Source organism: Athene cunicularia, assembly GCF_003259725.1.
Source record: "Athene cunicularia isolate RWA chromosome 7 unlocalized genomic scaffold, athCun1 chr7_part1, whole genome shotgun sequence".
Taxonomy (NCBI): domain Eukaryota; kingdom Metazoa; phylum Chordata; class Aves; order Strigiformes; family Strigidae; genus Athene; species Athene cunicularia.
In genome coordinates this window covers 9,237,863-9,260,045 of record NW_020799107.1, presented here as the reverse complement: position 1 = coordinate 9,260,045, position 22,183 = coordinate 9,237,863, and the positions used below count along the sequence as shown (strand labels likewise).

The 22,183-nt window shown below is 39.0% G+C and overlaps 1 protein-coding gene across 19 annotated transcripts in view; it reads left to right on the top strand.

The window, feature by feature from the left end:
* LRRFIP1 (LRR binding FLII interacting protein 1) overlaps positions 1-21,316 on the top strand; it is a 99,763-nt gene extending 78,447 nt beyond the window's left edge. For 13 of the 19 annotated variants that reach the window (XM_026853127.1, XM_026853119.1, XM_026853114.1 and 10 more), the window contains 6 exons: positions 1,088-1,258; positions 2,205-2,297; positions 2,787-2,879; positions 4,076-4,168; positions 4,639-4,780; positions 6,449-9,489. In XM_026853127.1, coding sequence (XP_026708928.1) covers positions 1,088-1,258; positions 2,205-2,297; positions 2,787-2,879; positions 4,076-4,168; positions 4,639-4,780; positions 6,449-8,538 — 2,682 coding nt within the window. In that variant the 3' untranslated portion in view covers positions 8,539-9,489. Of the gene's footprint in view, positions 1-1,087; positions 1,259-2,204; positions 2,298-2,786; positions 2,880-4,075; positions 4,169-4,638; positions 4,781-6,448; positions 9,490-13,937; positions 13,989-14,929; positions 14,977-15,898; positions 16,017-16,447; positions 16,528-17,169; positions 17,275-18,420 lie in introns of those variants that run through there. The other 6 variants (XM_026853133.1, XM_026853130.1, XM_026853132.1 and 3 more) reach the window with 4 other exon arrangements.
* Positions 21,317-22,183: the final 867 nt, after the last annotated feature.

Below are 22,183 nucleotides of genomic sequence, written 5' to 3'. Positions count from 1 at the left end.
TTGGTCTGTAAAGTGCACCAAACCCACTTTTTTTTTTTTTTTTGGAACTGTACAAATTCATGTCCTTAAAGACAAATTATTTTATTTGTAAACAGAAATGTAAGCTAAACTGATTCAGACTTAATTTTGTCATCATCTCACCACTGTCATCCCCAGTTACATTTATTGAATGAAAAAGGAAGTATATGAAATTCACCTGTGCTTTAGATGTAATTACTAGAATTACTTAAGTTCCAAGAGAAATTGCTTGACCTGTAAACTAAAGTGTTGACATGGGTGTCCTCCTTGTTTGCGTATTTGCACTGTTTTGTTTATGTAATGCTCTTATTTCTGTATTAAAATCAAATAGTACAATGTTTGACTGCACAACACAGAAAATGATCCCGATCTTTATTTTGCCATCATTTGTTATTATAAATCAGTATTTTAGATTCAAGTCAAGTTGATAGGAGGGGTTTTCAAGACTCTGGGAATTGTATCTTACAGGGTAAATTTGCAAAGAAGGGATGTGATACAGGAAACCTAATGAAAGATGATACATAAAGGTCACAAAAGCTGCAGCTCTTTCACAGTGAATCCTAACTCCTGAGTCAGTATATTTAGTGGTTCCCACACTGCAAAGATCCCTGAAATTTGTGTGAATTGGCTGTTAAAGTGCCTTCATTTAAGGCCTAAGATCATCTGAAATTGTCTTAAATCAAGGCCAGTTTACCTTTAAAAAAAAAAAAAAATCCAACTTGTCATCTTCAGCAGCTACTTTAAGCTGCCAATGTACAGGGGCAGCCAGGGGGAGGGAGAAGGAAGAAAACTCTGAGAAGGCAGAAGCTGAAACAGCAGAGAACAGGAAACATTTTATCTGTCCTGAGGTAAGGCTCCTTGCTTGTAAACAGAGGTCTGGTGGGAACACAGAGGAGGTTATCCGCACCTTGGAACAGTTGGTGAGCCTCTTTAGCTCATGATTAGCACTGGTTTCCCTAGGAGTACTGAGCGTGTTTGTGGTTTAGTATTTAATTTTCTTGTTGAAGGTCTTGGTTGGCAAAGTGTCATTTATAAATGACTCTTGACTGTGGTTGCTTATTCCTTGCAGGACTCTCTAGCTGAAGTTGAAGAGAAATATAAAAAGGCTATGGTGTCAAATGCTCAACTAGACAATGAAAAAACAAATTTCATGTACCAAGTAGATACCCTGAAGGATGCACTCTTAGAGTTAGAAGAACAGCTGGCAGAATCCAGACGACAATATGAAGAAAAAAGTAAAGTATGTTTATAGCTATGGCATGTTACTTTACAGTGAAAGTTTTTTGGAGTGTGCCAGAGATCTTTGGGAGGAGGCAACCAAATTACTATTCAAAATTTTAAATAAGTTATTGGTTTAGTTACTGTTAAAGCAAGTGGATAGCAGCATTTTATGTGCTTGTAATCATACAAATGGGAATCTTCCCTAAATTTCTGTCTTAAGCAATTTCTGAGAAAGTGAAGAAATCTTTTGTATGGTAAAGCTATGCTGCTATTATCACAGGTCATTTTATATTCCATATTTAAAGTGAATTCAGAGGGTTTGTTCATTGTGACTTCTGGAGCATTTTTACACGCAAAGCCCTCTTCAGAAGGCCTGTGCAGTTTATATAGTTAAGGCAGCTACTTGGTTGAGAGCTGAATTAAGTTTTACATTAATTCAGCATCTGACAGCTAGTGACGGTATTAAATAATAAAGCTATGGCTTGTGTTAGCTTTTCAGAACTTTGCTTTAGCATGGAGCATTTCACTGTAGAGTACTTCAAAACACCTAGTTCCTGGAAGATACAGTGTGCTGGGGTTTTGTTTGTTTTGGTTTGTTTGTTTTTCTAAAAATCCATAGTGTCTAGCTAACTTTTAGTACAGGGCTATGTGGAAGGAGTGGGTTAAATTCCCATCCATTCATCTGTGAAGTCTGTAGGACTTGAGTGTAAAAGCTAGTCACTGCCAGTGTGCTGCTCAATTTATTAAACTGGCTAAATGATGTCTGTCGCTTCTATATTTGATGGAATAATAGTTTCTTGGAAAAAGGACAAATAAGATAAAAATTGTGGGATTGTGATTAGAGGAATATTCAAGAATTGCATTGCAGTAAGCATTTTCTTTGTGGTTGGGCTTATTTTTCTCATTTTTTCACGGGATGCTATTTTTGATCAATAAAAATCTCATGAATGTTTCATTATTCATAGGAATTTGAGAGGGAGAAGCATGCTCATAGCATATTGCAGTTTCAGTTCATGGAAATCAAAGAGGCTTTGAAGCAAAGAGAAGAAATGCTTGCAGTAAGTAACTTTTTTTTTAATGGCTTCTTTGATTGGTATGTTCCCAGTTAGCAGTAGGAGCGTAGAAGGTGAGGCATGGAGAATTTTATTCCCTTCTCAGGTTTCTCACCTGCTGAAATACTAGTGTTTCAGGCCAAACAGGTTCAGAGCTGACTAATAGAAATAGTACTTTCGTAAGTATTATCTGAAAGTGGACTTCTTTTTTTGCCTTGTATGTAATACGAAATAAGCTGTGTTTCAGATGGCTGTTTGTGGAGATGCAGAGGAAACTTGTGGAACTGTCCAACTTGTTTTAACCACCTTGCGGATAGTACAATTGTCTTCAGGAGTGTAGGTTTAGTTGAGATGTCAGAAACTGTGAAACTGTGCATGTAAATACATTTTTACTTTAGCACCTGACTTTTCATTCTTTGGCATCACTGCGATCTTAACCTTCTTTGTTAACCTGTTACCTGCTTTCTGTCTTCTTGTTTTGCTCCTGTTTCTCAGGAAATCCAACAGCTGCAACAGAAACAGCAGAGCTATGTCAGGGAAATTTCTGATCTTCAGGAGACAATAGAGTGGAAAGACAAAAAAATAGGGGTAGGACTGTCAACTCCTGAAATATGTTCAGAGTGGCACTGTCGTTCTCCAGCTGATCCTGCTTGTGCAAAACTTCATTAACAAAATCCTCCGTAGTGACTTTGCTTGGTGTGGCTGTCTTACTATATTACCAGTGAACTAGCAAATAGCAAATTTTGTCTTTGGCCAGTATCATAAAATCCAAGAAAAAATTTAGCAGCTGGTCTGATTTCAAAACCTGGGGTAATTTATTTGCTGTGGTGCACCATTTGTATTTGCTGTATTGAGAAAGGAAAAGATATTTATAATGCAATTGCATCAGCACTGATTTTTTGCTTATTCAGATTTAATCTGCAGACTGAGCAAAAACTGGAGTGTGATATAGGAGTAACAGAGCTATTTATGAGCTATTGGGATGAAAGTCTCTTAAGTCCCTAACCCTTGCCTCTCATCCCTTCCCACCACCCCCTATCCAAGCCAAATGGAAACCCACTCTTAAAGAAAAGCGTGGCTTCCTTTTCTGGCAGCGAGCACTGAAAGACTTTCTGAATATAGGAGGAGAAAGAGATCTGGCAACTTGCCTGTCCTTTTGATGTCCAATAACTTGTAACAACTTGAAACTTAAAATTGTCCAAATTTTGTTACTGTTCTATTTGTACTTACATAGAAATACTGGGGGAGTTTAGTAACAAAGTGTGCATTTGCACATGGTACATCCCAGCCTAAAGATGACTTAATAGCAGCATTCAAATTAATTGAAGTGTACTGCACCAGTGATGGTAACCCATGGAGTAAAAAGACTATTAAAATCTGCTGGGCCTGCTTTCAATGCCCTTCTGTTAACACATGGGAATGGCACTCTGTCTTCAGTGTGGGTGTTGAAGGAATATGGGTATGAATTAACTTGTCTAGCAGATAAGAATGAAATGTGGATCCTCATTTGAAGGATCCCTAATGAAGAATTGGGCTCTGAATGTCTTTAGTAGAAATTCCTGGATATTGAATAACTGTGACTTTCTTGGATTTGAAGTTTATCTCTGTGTGTGTAAACTAGGTCCTTTAATCTTTAAACTTTACCTTTTTCATACATGCTACTTCCATCAATCTCTGAATATCTGAATCAACTCATTCTTGTTTACACTTGCTTTTCATGGTCTTTACTTGTCTCCTTTCCTTTCTTCACATCTTCTCGCCCTCTGTCTGTGTTGGGAACTCAGGCGTTAGAGAGGCAGAAAGATTTCTTTGATTCCATAAGGAGTGAGCGGGATGACCTTAGAGATGAAGTGGTTGTGCTGAAGGAGCAACTGAAGGTATGCAAGAGGAATAAAAGAAACTTCAATTCAACTGCTGACCTTTTCCTCCTGTACATTTTTGCAGAAAATTTGAATCTAGCTCAGTAGCTAGAACTCTTATTTTCATGTTGCCTATAAATTCCCATTTCAGGAATTTTCTATATAACGTCCTTCCTCTTAATATTGACTGTGAGCTCTTAGTGTAGACTATAGTACTAAGTAGTTGCTTTTGTAGGAGATACTTCTCTGAGGAACATTTTACACAGCAGATTTATGTTTAAAAAAAAAAAAAAAAAGAGCAGCGATCACATGCTTTCTATCATAATGGCTAAACTGAGAACTGTAATGTGCTCTTTTCTGACTTCCAGCCATGTTTAATGGAACGATTGAAGCAATTGTTTATTCAGAATATCAAGGACAAGAACACTTGAACAAGCCTCCTCTTTCTGAGCAACAGGCTCTAAAGCATTGCTTTTGCTTCTCCACAGAAACATGGAATAATTCCAGACTCTGATGTAGCCACCAACGGGGAAACATTGGACATTCTTGATAACAAAGGTCACTTGGATTCTTCCAAAACTGTTCCAGGCACAACTCAGGCATTAAAGACAGGAGGGGATGGGATGCTAGGTAAGTGCTGTATATCCTTTCACATCTTTCTGTCTCTCTGTCCATTCATTCATCTTTGCTTGGAGTTTGGGCATTTGTTAGTGGGACAATTAACACATCACGCAGCATGCCACTTGTTGAATCACCTCCTGTGCATTTTTCTGCTTAAGATTTATTATCACTTCAAGTATGTTGTGCAGTTACCTGCAAAGGCAGACTTCATCTCCCATTCAAGGCAACAAAGGACAAGAACACAAATATTACATTACAGATAAGTAGCAATCATTCAGATTACTGTCTAAACCCTGAATTTGAAAATTGTCCCAGAATAATTGTACTATTGTTCAATATTTTTTCAGCACGTATCCTAAAGAATCAGAAAAAAAGCCATTTTAGTTTCCTATAAAAAACTTGTATGTCGGTTCATTTATATACCTGAGAACTGTGTCTGCTGAACATCAGTGCTGGGCGCTGTTAAAACACTAATGTATGAATTTATTATTCTTGGTGTCTGGTACTGTTGAGCAATTAATATTAACACTTCAACATTTTTACTTGTCATAATGGGATTAACGCTGTTAAATTCAAAGAATACGACTCTGAGATGGATAGTGTTAGGAAGGAGAAATCTGGTTGGCAAAAATATTCTTATGCACTTGTGATGAATGACCACTCAGAACTTTTATACTAGTAGAAGGAAAGGAAATAATAGATTTATTTTTTTTCCCCTCTCCTGTTTTTGTTCTAAATGAACATACTAATAAATAGCAACAGGCAGCCAACTGTTGCAAGTGCAAATTATCTTGCTTTTAGTTGTTGGCTGCTTTTGCCTCACTGAGTTTTTGTGCAGAAACAATCTGGAACACCAAAATCAAGGTAAGGGTATATTTTAAAATGTAATATGTTTTCTGTCTCTCTTTTTATTTTTATTTTTTTTTATTAGGTACAACATAGACATAGACCCAAAAGCTAACTGCTGAAACCACAAACATTGTTGTTCTAATACCTGTTGCTTCTAAATATATATAAGTTGAAGAAAAAAAAAACCCCAAACCACAGAAGGTTCCCATCCATTTGGGTGGATGGAGTGGCTGTGAAGGGCACTAAATACATGCGCTTTGATCTGTGTTGGTAATGTTAAACAGCTGAACCATTGGCTTGCCAATCAGATTTTACATTCAGTGTTTGTCATATACACTGATGACGCCTGTTTATGATACTTAGGAGTAAAATATTACTGAATAATCCTTGATTACTTCATTATAATGGCATCAGACACACACTCCTGCCTGCACAGAGTGGTGTCAGTGTTAAAATTCTAGAGAATATTGTTGAGAACAAATAGTCTTTACTGTTAGTGTTACATCTGCAAGTATTACAGTTAAATTGCACGGTTTGAAACAGTTGTTCTTGTCTACAAGAGCTGTAATTCACCCAGTCGAGAGCAGAAATCTTTTACTTTACAAAACCAAAAGTCAGCACCAGAAACTTCTTGCTTTGAGAGGGTGGTGGTGAATTTCACTGATCAAAAACCCCGAACCCTTACTAATTCAATTGCTGCTTTGCCTCACGTAATTGGCAAAAGCTGATCTTTTATTAACCTATTCTTTGATTCATTCTCTTTCGGGTTTTAAGTGGGGAGGTAAGTGCTATAGTGTGGTCCCTTCAACTTTCTCAATGGTCTTTTAGGCAAAGCCAATGAAGTGGACATGAAAAATGAGATTTTGGAGGATATGGGGAAAAGAGAAATCTTTCAGAATACTGAGCGTGAGGAACACAAAGAGGAATCTGAGGAGCAGGAAGTACAGACATTGCATGCTGATGAAAATGCAAAGGCAGAAAAAATGGTTGAAGAACGTGATGCCCTGTCAACAGTGAACTTACCAGATAGCAGGTTTACAGAACAAATTCAAAGCCTTACAGAATATGTATCAGGGAATGCTTCTTCAAGTGATGCTAGTGACATGGGTGATTTGAGAAAGGAGACTGAGTTCGCAGGCACAGCACTCCAGCAGCCTGTTAGTACAGAGGCTGAATGGCATGGCTTCAGTGCAAGCACAGATTGGAACTCAGAGGTGGGCTCTCTGCAAGCTCATCAGGTTTTTGAGACTCCTCAGGAAATGCCTCGTGACTTAGGTACAGAGCATGAACTGGAAAAAGCTTCACCGGAACAGGAAGAACGAGAAGATCTTAAAGCTACGAGTGATAATGAAATGAATCAAGAAGGTGAGATTGCAAGGGGGAGCTGTGAGTTAGTTTCTAAGCAGGCAGAGCTACCAGAGGTTACAGCAGCAGGGTCTCTTAGTGAAGAAGTAAATGTGGAGAGTCACGCTGAGGGATTCCAGCACTCAGAAGAACATGCTGAAAACAAGGTTACAAATGTCTTGGGGGAAGAGCTTGTTGAAAGCAAAGACTGCACTGATGGAAGAACTGATAAAACAGGAGGTGATAGAGCTGGTGAAGAAAATGGGGGTGGGAATGCAGTTCAGGGTCAGATGAGGGAAATGGACTCTGTGAGTTTGGAGAGGACAGAGTCATGCAAAAGTGGTATCCCAGCAGATAGGAGTGAAAAGGAAGGTGGAAGAGATCAGGCACGCATCCGGTCAGTTTCTTCAGAGGACAGTCTTTCAGCAGCACCAGAGGAACAAAATACGCAAGATGAAACTGAACTTGAAGATGCTATGGCTGAGAAGGACAGACAGAAGGAGATAGTAATAGAAGAGCTGGAGCTGTGTTCAGATTCTGCAGAAACAGGAGAGCAAGATAAGGCATCTGTGGAGGCTGTAGGCTGTGTTACTGAGGTAAAAGGAAGTGTGCTGCAGCAGGCAGAGCCAGACACAGGCGATGCGAAAGAGATGGCAACTCAGGAAACCAGTTTAGGTGCAAGTCTTGTAGATGACAAAAATAAGGACTCAGAATTGGAAACAGGGGAAGACTCTGGGAAAGGAAAGGAAAGTAGGAAAGAATGGGTAGAAGATTTAGAGTCAAAGGCAGAAGTTGAGACAATTCAGTGTAGTGAAGAAACAACAGGTGATACAGTGGGAGAGAAAAAGCTTCCTTTAGAAGGAGAAGCACAGAATGTAGTTAAACAAGAGGAAGGTGAATCTAAAGAGGAGTCAACTGCAGATGTTAGTGTAACTACTGACAACAAAGTTGATAAAGAAACACTGAAAGAAAATGAGCAAGAGTTAGAGCTTGCAAGCCACTATGGTGGTGGATTTGCTTCTGAGGAAGGTGCAGATAATTCCCTAGCCCAGAAAACTGAGCAGGATGAAAATGTTAGTGAACAAGTGAAATTGGAGGGTCAAGCAGGGGAAAGACTGGAAGATGATGGTGATGCATTTGATTTTGATGAAGAGTCAAAACAGATACTAGAAACTGATGAAAAATGTAATGGAGAAAAAGCTGATACACAAAAAGAAGAGGGTAATGGAGCAAATGGGGCTGTTGGAAAAACTGCCCAAACAGATGAAGCTGGAGAAAGAACAGACAAAATAGAAACTGAAGATGCTTTGACTGAAGATGGCAGCTTGCAGCACAAAAAAGGAGATGAGCTTGACAAAACAGGGTGCTTGCAAGAGGAAACTGGCGAGAGGACTGATGTAATGGAAGATGAAATCAAAGCATCAGTTTCTAATAAAGTGGAAAAAGTACCAGATGAAAATGTTTCAGAACAGGAGTTGGAAAGTACTGGCAATAACAGGGATGAAAGCAGGGAGGATTTGCAGGGTGGTAGAAGGGGGAAGGGTAAATCCAGAGATGACTGTACAATATCATAAGTTCAGAATCTCAAGGTTACATGAGTTACATGCCATTCGATCAGTCCCAATACAGAAGCATACACTTTGCACAATACAGCAGACCTTCGGAATACTCTTTAAAAAGTTTTTTCTTTATAGGTAACTCACATTGTAATACAGTGTTATGTAAGTGGTAATGTTGCAAGTATTAAGTAATTCACTGACGTACCTAGCCACAAGAAATTGTGTGTGGGTTTGGTTTTGCTGTATCTAAGATTACAAATTTATGACCAAAAGACAAAATCACAAATCGACTATTAAGACTGTCTTGCAATTAAAGTACTTCTAGTGTGGATAACTGCTACTGAGGAATTTCTATAGGAAATTATTTTTTTCTAGCCTAGATGATAGATGTCTTGAATGTACTTATGTGCATTGGACCTTTGTGAATGTATGCGCATACTTCTGTGTACTTGCATGCATTAGATCTATAGTAAGTACATTAACACTTTGTGAAGGAGCTCAGTAGATCAGCAATACTGATCTGATGTTGAAACTTCTTTCTGAATGTTTAAAGCCTAGGAACCAATTTTTTTTTTTTTTTTAAACTATGGAAAAAAAAAGATACTCTCATTCCACTTTATGACCATATTAGAAATACACACATTCTAAAATCTAGTTAGATCACTGTGAATCTGCTTAGTCTAAACACTTTGGAAGAACAGTATAGTTTGAAGGAAGTGCAATATACAGGTGTTAGTTTGCTGAAATGAATATATACGTTTACTTCATCTAGGCACTTTGCACCACACAGGCCTTTTACACCATGTCTTAAATGGCTTTTTATTTTTTCCAAAGTGTCAATACACACTGTAATGTGTGCTTAGGTTTGCTATCAACTACTGTCTAGCTATGAATATATAAAATATCTATTTTTCCAAGAAGATTTTTGTTTAAAATTGCATTTCCTTACTGAATTATATTTTTTGCAAACTATGATTCTGAAAGAATGTTTTTTATCTCTGAAAAATTCTTACCTCTTCCTTTCTGGAAAGAAGGTAACTTTGCATGTTTTAATTCTTGTTAAATATCAGACCAAAGATGATTGTTGTTCTGTATACTAGCCCCGTGCCTTTTTGAAAAGCTGGATTGCTTTGAATTGTTGGCATAAATTAGACACTTTAACCCTATCGTTATATTTCTTCTTGCATCTTTGCTAGTCCTTTGGAGGAAAAGCATGTTTTGCATTCTTAAAAATTCATTTAAAGTTGTTCTAAGCAATGAAAGCCCCAAGGGAATGCCAAGTGAGGAGCTGGGGTGGGGGGCTATGGAGGGCTGTATTTGTGCTGATGTTACGAAGTTAATGGAATACAAACAGACTGCAAAATTTCAAGATGTATATCAAAATGTACTGAGCTGTATATAATTAAAATAAACATATTTTATACTTCAAATTCCCTGTCCAGAGCACTGTTTATAAACCTGCATAAATATTTACTTAAATCTGTATAATTTCAACAACATGTTTCTGCTGCTTTGTTAAATTTATTGTGTTGTGCTAGATAGCTAGAAGAGCTATGTTACTAGGAATGGGCAGCCTTGGTGTTTGAGGACCTTTAATATATGATGGGCACCCTTAACTGTAAACCTGTAACACAGGACTGTAAGCCTGTAACTCTTCATACGCCTTCTCTCCAATTTACAATAGTTCCAGTATGGTGTCTGTAAGTATTAGCACTTGTTCTTCAGGGTTTACACTAAATGCTAATCTAAAAAGTCATAGATCTTAAAAAGCATCTCTTGTCACTATGTAGCAGTGTTTGTTTAAAGATTTGTCTCTGCTGTACTCGCAACATGAATATATTGTTTAATGGTTGAAAGTATTTTAAATGCATTCATATTTAAATGTTAAATACACTTACCTATGTAATTAAGCACTTACCAGGCTTCACCTATACTTGTGGATAGATCTGTAAGCAACTCTTGAGTTAAATTAGGCACATACCAGCATTTCCTGTGATTTTCATAAGAGTTTGTTTCCAATAGAAATGTTTCTGGATGGTTGAGGGAGTTAATGGTGAGCTGATTTTAACTAGTTTTTCTACTTCAGAAAACAAAGCATCTGTAAGAGTGGTCCCTTTTAAAGCTGAGTCACAGAAGGAGAAGCAACTCTAGTCTTAACTGTCCGCATACCAGTTTTTATCCTGAAGTAACTGGCCAACTCTTGATGAAACTAGGATAGGAGTGCAGAATAGCTGACTAGAAATCCATCCTTGGTAGCTGCTTGGTACCTCTTTTGGCAGCTGGTCCCTGGAATTGGGCAAGTACTGTGGAGGAGAAGGTCATGATATTCTTTATCTCTTTGGTTTTTGCTTGAGTATATGTACATCAAGAGAGAGGGGAAGGTCTCCCAAATAAATTATCTTGAAGATAAAGGAAACTGCTAGATGTTATATTCAAATTTAATAAATACCATATTTATAATAAATAAATAAATAAATAAATAAATAAAATTTATAATAAATAAATAAATAAATATGCCAGCTAGCACTGCATGAAATGTGTGTTATTAGAGAGGGAGAGGAGACAGGGTCTCAGGAGGAATTACCTAGAAAATGCATCTTTTGTGAAGTTGCACAATTGAAAACAGTTTTTTTGGCATTTTCCCTGTGATAATCTTACAGATAAAATAAGATCTAGCTTGTCCCTTTCTTCATTGGTTTTAACTTTCAAAGACAGCAAAACATCAAAATCAGTCTTTTCATGGTCTAACATGAAACCAAGAGATTGTGAGGTGAACTTAGAACCAAGATTTGTATTTGTTGCTGTTGTGTTACCCATTTGAGCAGGGACAGTCTGCTGATGTGTGCTGCAGTGAGCACCGCTCTCGGTGTACAAGGCTTTTGTCTTTCAGAATAGCTACAAGTGCTCACTGGGTTTTCTGTTCAATACCTAGTGGCACATGTAGCCTGTAGCCCAGGTTTGTGCATTACTGTGAATTCAGAGCTAGGCTGAAATGCTTTCAAAAGCAGTAGCTGAAGAAAATTTTTTTCCTTATTCAGCAAGTAATAGTGAAAGGCCTTTGTCAAGATTTCCTTTATTATGGAAAAGAACAGTCCTCCTGTCCCCCTCAAAATCAGTACTGCAAGCTGGTGTCTTCTAAATCTATGCTTATTCACTGTCCCAACAGCCTGTCCTCAGCAGTATTCCTCTTCTGAGGAAGACATTTCTCAGTAATTTTTTTTGTTGTTGTTGTCTTATGATCCAAAATAAATTGACAGATCTGGAGAAGTATTACCCAACCTGCTCTTGATGTGACAGTTGGATTCTTGCAGGCTGTTCTGACTAGCTGCTTAGGGCTGCTGGTGTGACTTCATGGGATGTCTTCCCAATCTCTAAGTGCAATTAACCCCTTTCATTTGCATCAGGATTAATTACTTGCTGGGCCATACATGATGCAAGTCAGTCAGGTTAAAACCGGCTGCTTCCCACCCCATGCTCCCCTCTAAGTAGGAAGAGATGTCAAGGATCTGGGGCTGATCAGGGGATGTTAGGTCAATTGTGCCACTGAAGCAGCAGCCTAGTTAGCAATACTCTGAGTCAACGGCAATACCAAGGTCATGAGAATAGTTGTTAGACTTACAAACAGGCCTGTACAATAGCAGAATAAACTGGTAACCACCACCACCACTCTGTCCCTTGCTCTCTCCCAGGACTTCCCCAGGCCCAGCTCCTCGCATCAGCCCCCTGTTAAGCTCCTTTGCGCATGAAAGCCATGAATTGGAGCAGGGAGTAGCCTGGGAATCGTGCTATGAAGTTAAATATAAGTGAATGTCACACTCTAATTATTCATTGTATTATCTTTGTATGTGAAATAGGATAATGACTGTTACAGATGAGAATTTTAATTAGCTGCCTCATGTCCTAATTCAGTAGATTGCTCTTTTCTGCTTACCTGTTCTCAAGGTCCTCAGGTCCTTGATTTGTTGGAAAAATGTCTCCCATATGCAAAGTTAAGGTGACTCTGCAGAGATATCTATTAAAGCTAAAGTAAGTTTTCTGTGTTAGTGTGGAGTTCTAAGATAAGTGAAGAGACCTTCATCTGTACATGCAAAAAGCTTTTCTACATGAATGGCAATTTTAGCAAACTAACTTCTTCTGTGGTCTTGTAAATCCTACTGTCAGGATGTTGTCTGTCCCGGTGGGGTGCACAGATGTCCATGATGAGGGAAGAGAGAACTGGTGGGGGGATAAGATTTGAAGGTTCATCCCAAAATACTAACATCCATTTTGCAGTGAGATGGGTTGAAGGAAGCTGATGTGCTTCCTTACTGGAAACTGGAGAAGGTGTCCTTTCTTCAGGCAGGCATATTTCATCCCACAGCAGTGATTGTGTTAATAACAGTTACTTAGCTGTGTGCATGACTGAGTTGTTTTCAGGATCAAGGTGGATTATTTGGCCCTTTTGAAGTCATTAAGTTTGGGTTAATTTTGTAGTGGCCTAGAGGTTTCCTTCTGCATCAGCCCTCCTTCACTTTCCCATCCTTAGAGCTTCATTTCTTGATCTCTGCCAACCTGTGACTCACAACCCTATTTCCAAGTCTGAATATCTCTGACTTTTCTTTTACTGTTTGCTTTCCTTGCTTTCTTCATTGACTTTTTTCTTCCCTATCGTTCTTTTACAGAATTTCGGTCTTAGGCTTCCTTTCCTTCCCATATAGATATGTGAATTTGTTTTATTATTTTGAAGGTTTTTGTAAACTTTGCAAGCTTATACTTGTAAATTTTTGTTACTCTCGATCGTTTACAGTATGTGGTTTGTTTGTTGTTTTCATTTGTTTTGTTTTTCCCTATCAATGCTCAGGTGTAACAATGCTGGGTGTGTTACAAATGGCAAAAAAAGAAAAACACCCAAGATAGGACTTGAGGAGGTCCAAAATGAATGCATACAACTGCTGAACTGGGATGTTACTTTTAAGATTTGTATTTGGGTATTGCATCAGAAACCAAGGTAAAGGTTTTATTCTGTGCTCTAGAATAACTGATGGTATATGGAAACTTGTATACCCAGGAGGAGAATGACATACCACGTTATTACTAGCTAATAGGCTGTACACATCTACGATATAGAGACATTAATTTGAAAACTTTATGATTTGACTCAGTACAGACTCTTTATTCTCTTTACTGCACATGTTAACAAAAAAAGGCGGGGAACCACAAGATTTTGACTTGTTCAGGGTTTAACAGCAAAGGAGGACTGATGTTTTCAAAGCTTTTGAAAAATACCAAAGTCTTCAGTAGAATTTACCTGGCAAAAGTCCACCAGCTGTAACTTGTATCTGTAATTTGTCAGTTGTTTTCTTTAAGCTTACTAAAAGACTTTACTGAAAGACTTCTCTTGAGTGACCTTTGGATTTTAACCATTTAATTAACAGGCCAGACCTTAGATGTGGAGTTGAGTTCTGAACACCCTGGGTTCTGCACAGGTGACTGCTTGCTGGCAAGGGAAGCAAGCTAAATAAACCTGCATTAAACATACACTTCAGAATTGTGGAGTAAGACTTGTCTGAGGTCAATATATCCTCTTCTAATAAGTATATTTGAATGCTATGTTCCAGTGTACTTTGTTAATGAGGTAAAGTAATTTTAGTGGTAAGAAATTTGTGAGTACCTGTTGAAATGCTTTCATCTTTTGCACCCCTTAATAGGGAAGGGGAAGAAAACAAGTGATTTGGTTACTTACTGTCAAGTTGTTTTTTCCAGTTGTCTCATTCCGTAGTGTGCACTTTTTTAATGAATGCCACACATATCCATGTGCTGATCTGTAGCACCTCCAAGTTCAAGTGTAGCACAACAGTTGGTCCAGATTGCCCATCGCCTACTTGATGTTTGACCGGAAGAATTGACTATGAAGGATTAAAGAGAAAATAATGTTTTACCAATCTGCTGCATTTGAAACAAAAATAATTTAATGGGCAAATGATTTTCTGGTCGTAATTCTGGAGATAACACAATGTCGTTGCCATGCTGTTTAGGAAAAGAAGTGAAGGTTTAAAGCGCTGAGAATGTGCTTAGCTATGTTTATAGTATTTTCTTTATGTTAAACTGTAAAGATTTGTGAGATTTTGTGTTGCAGTTTTGTTTGACCCTAGAGTTCTTGCATGCTAACCTAACATAGAAGATTAGCCTCTTTGCATGCAGCTGGGTGCTGCTACTGCCGTGACAAGCATGTTCTGTGAGAATGACATAACCTCCCCTGGCTGCAGCCCCTTCCCAGCCCTGTCTGTGGCCTCATTTCCTGTGGTACGTGCATAACTACCTTCATCATTAGTTTCACTAACCTTAATGGTTTGGTCTTAACATCAGAAGCACTCTGAAATGTGCGGCTTGATCAAATCAGCACTGAACTTTCAGTTTTCTCTTTCAGACAGGCTGAAAAAACTCATTGATGAACGAGAATCCTTACTAGACCAGGTAATCACAGGAAAACTGAAATGCTGTGTCTTTACTAAATATAAGAATAGCATATAATAAGAAAAACAGAATAGACTTAATGTAAGGTATAGAACAGCAGTGCCGTTGCCTTTCAGAACGTGTGCTGGGTTTCTCTTGCTGAGGATTTACTGAGTTGCTTGCCACTTTAGTCTTCCTCTGAAATATTTCTCCTGTGTACTAACTCAGGATACAGGGGAAGAAATATATGACCCAGTGTGCCTGTTCTGTCTTGCTAACCAGTCACATTTCAGTGTCCTTAGTCACCTAAAGCTCCTTCTCCAGGACTATTTCTGAAAAATAATACTTCAGATTGGCCAAGCCCAAGGAAAAAACAAATATGGTCTAGGAAGTACAGAAGCAAATTTTATATCTAAGAGTAAGCCTTCCCATTTGCAGGATCTGTGGGTAATGGACCATTCAGAAAGAAATGCTGGAGGAATTAGAGTAGATGGGTAAATAGCAATTAAAGTAATTATTGCTGGTACTGTCATATTCCACAGCGGATGTAAAGCTTATTCAAAAAGCTTTAGCTGATCTGTTTCTCTGCAGGATGCTCTATGCGTTCATTTATTGACTATATCCTTGGCCTGGGACTTCACACACAATCAAACACAGTTTGGGGTTTTATTAAGAATGTTTTACATGAATGTGCTTACAGAACATTTATGGTTTTTATAATAAAATAGTCTTTTTCCACTTGTTACGTTTACTCCTGAATTTATGCATAAGCACTGATATTTAGAATATGAATTTCTAGGAAATTATTTTGTAACAAAAGATTTTTTTTGGAATTTGGTTTTCAAAAAAATATATTTTGTATTATAACACTTGAGTGAATTTGAGTACTGAGCCATAATTTTCCCTTACTGATCTTAATAACTAATTATTTTGTGTCCTTTAGGTTAAAAAATTAAAGGGACAACTGGAAGAAAAGCAAAAGAATGGCAAGATGGAAAATACACAGTCAGAAGATGAAGTTCTGGAAAATGGGACAGATATGCACATGATTGACCTCCAAAGTGAGCTACATTTTGATTTTAAGAGAACTTTTGTGTTCTGCATGTGAGCGAGAAAATGTATCTGTACAATAAACCACATGGCTTAAAGTAGAAATGAGCCTGCAGTGCTAGGGGAGCTTCAAACTGGGCCAGCCATGCACCTCTGCTAGAGGTGAGGGAACGATTACCCTTTGTTTGAACAAGATTGTAATTGGAAATCTCACTTCTGTGTTCCCTAGAAGAGCTGGGGTGAGTTCCTGGTTAATTCTGCTTTCAGAGTGGTCAGAGGGGAATTGGGAGACTGGGAATAGTGCCTGTCTTCTGGGCACTTGCTACTCTACTGCTGCCCCAAGTAGATTCCTGTAGCATGGAAAAAAAATTTATGACAGGCTTGTTAGAAGACACTGTTGATACTTGTTCTGACATCTCTGATCAATCTGCAATTCTTTTAGGAGATGCCAACAGGCAGATCAGTGATCTCAAATTTAAACTAGCAAAATCTGAGCAAGAGATAACAGCATTGGAGCAGAATGTAAGTTTCTGGCTTGTTCTGTTTGTTTAGGCACAGTGAGAATGCAACGAGAAAGTCTATTTTATTATGTGATAAATGAAATCATGATTACTGTGATTTTCCCATAAAATAAGAAGCAGGAGTGTTGAAGACATAAAGACTTAAAATGCTTTCATTTATGTATGAGGAAGACTGAATAGATTGTTCATCTTTATTGAAGGAAAAATGTTCAGACAAAGGTATATCGAGAGTACTTACTGAACTCTTCAGAACTTTGTTATGCCTAGCTATTGACAATTTTTAAATGGCTCCTGGCATATGATGTATTATATATGGATTTTATACAAGACTGTTCAATTTTGACTGTTTGCTCTTGTCCAAGGTATGTCAGTGATACTCTTGCTAAGATAAATTTAGTCAATGGACTGTATTTTTTGTTGCTGGAAGCATATTAAATATGGATATGTATAAAAGGTCTGGGGTAAGTTACCATGGCCGGGCTTCTTTGGTTTGTTTTGGGTTTTTCCCCTCAAAATATGCCTTTATTTTGTTAAAGAAAAGTGACTATGTCTCTGGTTATTGCTTAACTACTAGTGGAACAGTAAAGCTTCAGAGTAACTTCTTGGTACAGCTTTTAATTCAAAAACTTTGCCTTCACCTTAGGTAATACGATTGGAAGGTCAGGTAGCCCGATACAAAACTGCTGCTGAAAATGCTGAAAGAGTAGAAGATGAACTGAAAGCAGAGAAACGCAAGCTGCAGAGAGAGGTAACTAAATGCAGACTGTCATAGGCTAGCAGTCAGCCAGCACCACGTGGGGGGAGACCTGTCTGGTGCATTTTAGAGGAGGAACTACCCTTCTTAGCAGAGCAAAGAATAAATGTCTACTTTTGTTGATGGCTTTAGTTATTCATTCTAACCAAACTTAACACACTCAAGCTGGAGTAACAGTCACAACTGTGAGCTCCCACTGCCATTTCACTATTCTTTCCTAAACTGACTTGAAGTGCTTTGCTTCGTACCAGAGCTGGTTCTCTGGACCGAACTCAAGTTCTACTTCAACAGCTTAAATCTAGAAGCAGCCTTCATGTGCTCAGGCTTGCATGCTGCTTTGCAGCTGTGACTGCTCCTGTGGTTTGACATTCATCAAGCTGAAGAACTTATACTTTGCTGTCATTGTCCTTTGTTACACCTGCAGGCTCATTGCTTTGGGTGTTACAAATTCTGGGTTTGTAAATCACTGGCCTTTTTAAAAGATGTCAATTTGGAAATTACAGCAGTAGAAAGCTGGAAATCCCACACCAAAGTTAATTTTGGCGCTTCTCGTTTAAGCACTGTCACACCCTACCAGGAATGACAGTCTGCTTTCAGTCTTCAGAATTTAAACCTGAGTGCTAAATGGATAGGAATCATTCTTATTGAGCCTAAGTATTCCTTCTGCTCTGCTTCCTATAAATATTGCTCCATGCAGTCCACCTCTCCCTACCTTCATCTTGTGGTGGACTTTATGGAAAACCAAGGCACCGAAGTCACAGCTGTGGCTGTAGTTCCAGGAACCAGAAACATAAAAGCCAGGCAGCAAGACAGACGTATGTCACCCAGCAGATACTTCTGAGCATCCATGCCTCTGAAGTTGAGGCAAACCCTGAGCCATTTGATCAACATTCTGTAAATACCTTGGATTCTTGGCACCATGCTTAGAAAATATCTCTGTGTGTGGCCTTCAGAGCGGATGCACAACATTTACTTTTAACTCTGCTAATGAGAATTTTCAACTGCTTTATCTTATAAGGAAGTGCCAGCAGTACGGTCAGTTAGTGTTGGTAACTACAAACCTTGCTTTATCTCTGAAAAGGGAAAACGCTTTGAAAGTTACAGGTGTTTTTTCTTTTTTTTTCTAATTCCTTCCTTCAGCTTCGTTCAGCATTGGATAAAACTGAAGAGCTTGAAGTCAGCAATGGTCATCTAGTAAAACGCTTGGAGAAGATGAAAGCCAACCGGAGTGCTTTACTGTCTCAGCAATAACGACCCCCTTTCGCTGCTCTTACTACTTGACAAAACCAGAACAACGTTGCAGATGCTTCTGGCTCTTGCTGTCCGGGATGCTTTGTGTCATGCCTTCTGAGAACAGACAACCCCAACATTTGCTACGTGCCACCCAGCTGTGGTTCTTTCTACGCAGATTCAAATCTACTGCACTGTACACATAGGAGTAGCTGATCCAAGTGGCTGTGCCTGCGGGAGCCCTTCTACACCGTTCTTTGGGTACATTTGAAGTACAACGTCCGTCTACCATGTAAGAAGCACATCGGGCATCGCATTAAGTTCTCCATCCAGAAGGCACAGCAGTCATTTATTGCCATTTAAAATGGCATTCAAAGAAAACACTTTAACTGGACTGGAATTTTGTGTCTTGCTGAAAATTTAAAAAAAAAACACTGTAAGTTTTGGACTTTCTTATGACAGTATCTGTAATTTAGTGACTACAGTAGAGTTATTCATAGTAGGTTTTTCATTTACAAATCACTGTGGAACCACAAGCCATTACAAAGCAAAACTCCTTCAGTGGAAACCATGGAAGAAGATGGTCTTGGAAGCAAAAGTGACCTTAAATGACTTTGCCAATAAAACAAAGGTGTTCGGAGGGATTTTTGCACCAGTGGAATCATAAGACTATTTTATTTCAGGGTAAATAGGCAATAGCTTCATTGAATTTTCAACTTTTATTTGTATTATTTAATCCCTGCTCTTGGAGTTGAAGTAAACTACTTTTAAGGATGTAAAGTTACATTAATAAACCAGCATAAGGCCATGTTTTAACAAATGGTGGGTTTTGCACTTAGATGACTCACTTTGGTGCATTTGTCAAAGCAAGTGTCACTTGCTTAAACAAAATATGTGGTGGGTTTTTTACATCAGAAACTATCTACTGGTCCATGAACTACTAGGAAACTATGCCGCTACAAAATACAAGTCTAATTTTTAAAAAAGTAACTGATAAGTAATGAAGCACTTTAGAAAATGTTACTGCCTATGTTTTTTCTACAAATACAGAAATAGTGAATTATTTCCTTCTAAGGTCATTATAAAGGTTTTCCACTTTTCATGAAAAATAACGTAACCAATTAAGATGTTGCAGGCAATTTATTATACACAACTAGCTCTACAGCTCTGGTTTATTGGAAATTATTCTGAATGTACTACTCAAAAGAAAACAGCAGTTACCTGAAGAATAAAGCTGTCCTTCCCCCTTCAGCCCTAACAGGAAAAAAAGCTTGCAAGTAAGGCAGGCAACCTGTCCCATAGGAATCTCCTCACCCTATGAAGCAGCATCTCCTGTTCCACAGGAGCAACCTTCTGTCGATGCCGACTGCCTCAATAGATATGGTTCCATCAAGCCAAATCCAGACCCGGGAGACCATTTCTTCTTAACTTGGTCTTCAGACCCTCTTTCCCTAACCTCTTCCTCGCAGACTGGAGGTTAGAGCATAAACCGCTGCTATTTTCAACATAAGGGGATCGTCAGTATCTTCTTAGAGCACCTTCGCAAATTAAATAAACCAAAACCAGTGTCTGAATGTGTTTTTCTGGTTTGGCTGGAAAATAACACCTTCCTCTTCATCTCTTTGGAGTGCACCCGGAAATTTAGGAATGAAGTGCTGAAATTAATATTCCAGGAAAAGGATGAAGAAGGCTTTTTTTTGTGCCCCTGGGGAAATAAGTATGTCCGTGTTGGTCAAATGTGGTGGAACGTGGGGATGAAAGGAATCTTTTAAATGAAATTTCCACTCCAGCTAGGGCTTTGGGGTTTGTTTTTGTTTTTGAGAGGAACATTCAGGTGCAGAGCCAGGTTTCTTGTGGAATACCTCAAAATCGCTGTGGATACCAATTTACAATTTTCTGTGGTTGACTTGTGTAATTTCTGGTGTACAAAGCCTCTGGGGCCTAAAAAAAAAAAACTAAGGGTTTTTCAGAATGCAAACAAATGTGCTAAATACATCTTACTAACTGATGATAAGGTGTGTGATTGCCACCAGTCATCTTTTCATTTGTGGTAGTGGTGAAAACTGTCTCTCCTGGCAAGATTTGGGAGAAACAACCTAGCAACTAAGCGTTGGTCCACAAGTCTAAAAATAATAATTTACTCATCAAGAAGTGATGTGTTTATCATTTCAAAGTAGACTGCATCTTACACCCCATCAGCATTAACCTCATGACAGAAATCAGATGTGTATTTCAACCTGGATATGCTCTTAATAGAACTCTTCGTGTGTGATAAAGTAGCTGAATGTTGAAACCACATTTTTTTCCCCCCTAACTTTCAGTATGACTTAGCTTTAGAATAAGGGAAGAAAAAGTACTGTTTGTTTAACTGCAAACTGTTTTTTGTTTTCCTGTGAAGAATGTACGACAGGGCTTTGAATGGTAATAATAGCACATGTCCCAGTCCTTTTAATTGAGCTCCAAACAAGAGAGCCTCGGGGCCCAGCCCGCTGACTCAGAGCGGAGCCGAGGTGGTGGCAGCCTGGCGAGGAATGGCTCTTGGGGTAACCAGGAGGGGTTTTCCTAGAATTTGTATTTAAAATTGTTATCCTTTGTTTTATTTTTAAATAATTTTATTGTTTGCAAATGGAATGTTACCCAAAATGTGTTTTGTTTTTTTTCAATCAAACTGTTAGGAGATACGAGTGTGGAAAAGGAAATTCATTAGCAGAACTCGCCAATAAAGATGTCACTTGTTTGGGTAGTTTTTATTGAGTGGTCTGTCATGATGATGTTCTCTTGAAAAATACAGACTTTTTGGATGATACTGGTGTAACAGCTCCTTTTCCTTTTTTAATATATTCTGCAGACAAACAGATGTGAGCAGTGCTGGTTGTAAAATGTACAACAGCCGGGGTTTGTGTGATTAAGGACACATTTTTAATGGCAGGGTGTGCTTGGGCAGGGGGAGGACAGGGACAGCATCCCAGCAGGAGGAACGTGAACGGTATTGCTAATTGGATTCACTCTCTGCTTAGGAGAGTATTTATGAACATATAGGTAATCCACATACTAATTTCCCCTGGAAGAATCCTTCACAACAGGAGGCAGATTGCTTCATCAAAAACATGTCCATTTTAGTTTTAAATTTCATCTTGCAGTGATCATGGGGGTTGCCATAAAGAGATCACTTAGATGAAATAGTACACAATGAGGGGCAGGTTCGTGCTTGTCTCCGCTTTTAAATGCTCTGAACAATTGATTCTATGGGGTTGGGGGGTTGTTTTAGGCAGCTAGGTGATGTTCTGCACTCTCCATTCATTACTTTACAGGTATGTTTTTAATGGAGGGAGCAGGGCCCAGAACCAATGTTGTAGTGTATGCTGCTGCGTAGCAGGTTTTTAGTGGGCGACGTTCCCCACTTCACGGTGTTCGTCTCCACTGCCTGTACCATGCTCCTTCAGACTGAAAACCCTCCAGCTGCCGAGGGGGGTTAGTAAAGCGTTGGGGGAGCCCCGTGCCGCCCTGAGGGCGCCGCAGAAGGGCGCGGCCGCCCCTCGGGTAACATGGCGGCGGGTGGGGGGGGCAGCACGCGGTTGGCGCGGGCGCCGCGCCGGCCAATCAGGCTCTGGAGCGCGGCCCGTCGCAGCCAATGGGCTGGAGGCGCGGCCAGGGAGCGCGTGCTCCGCGGGGT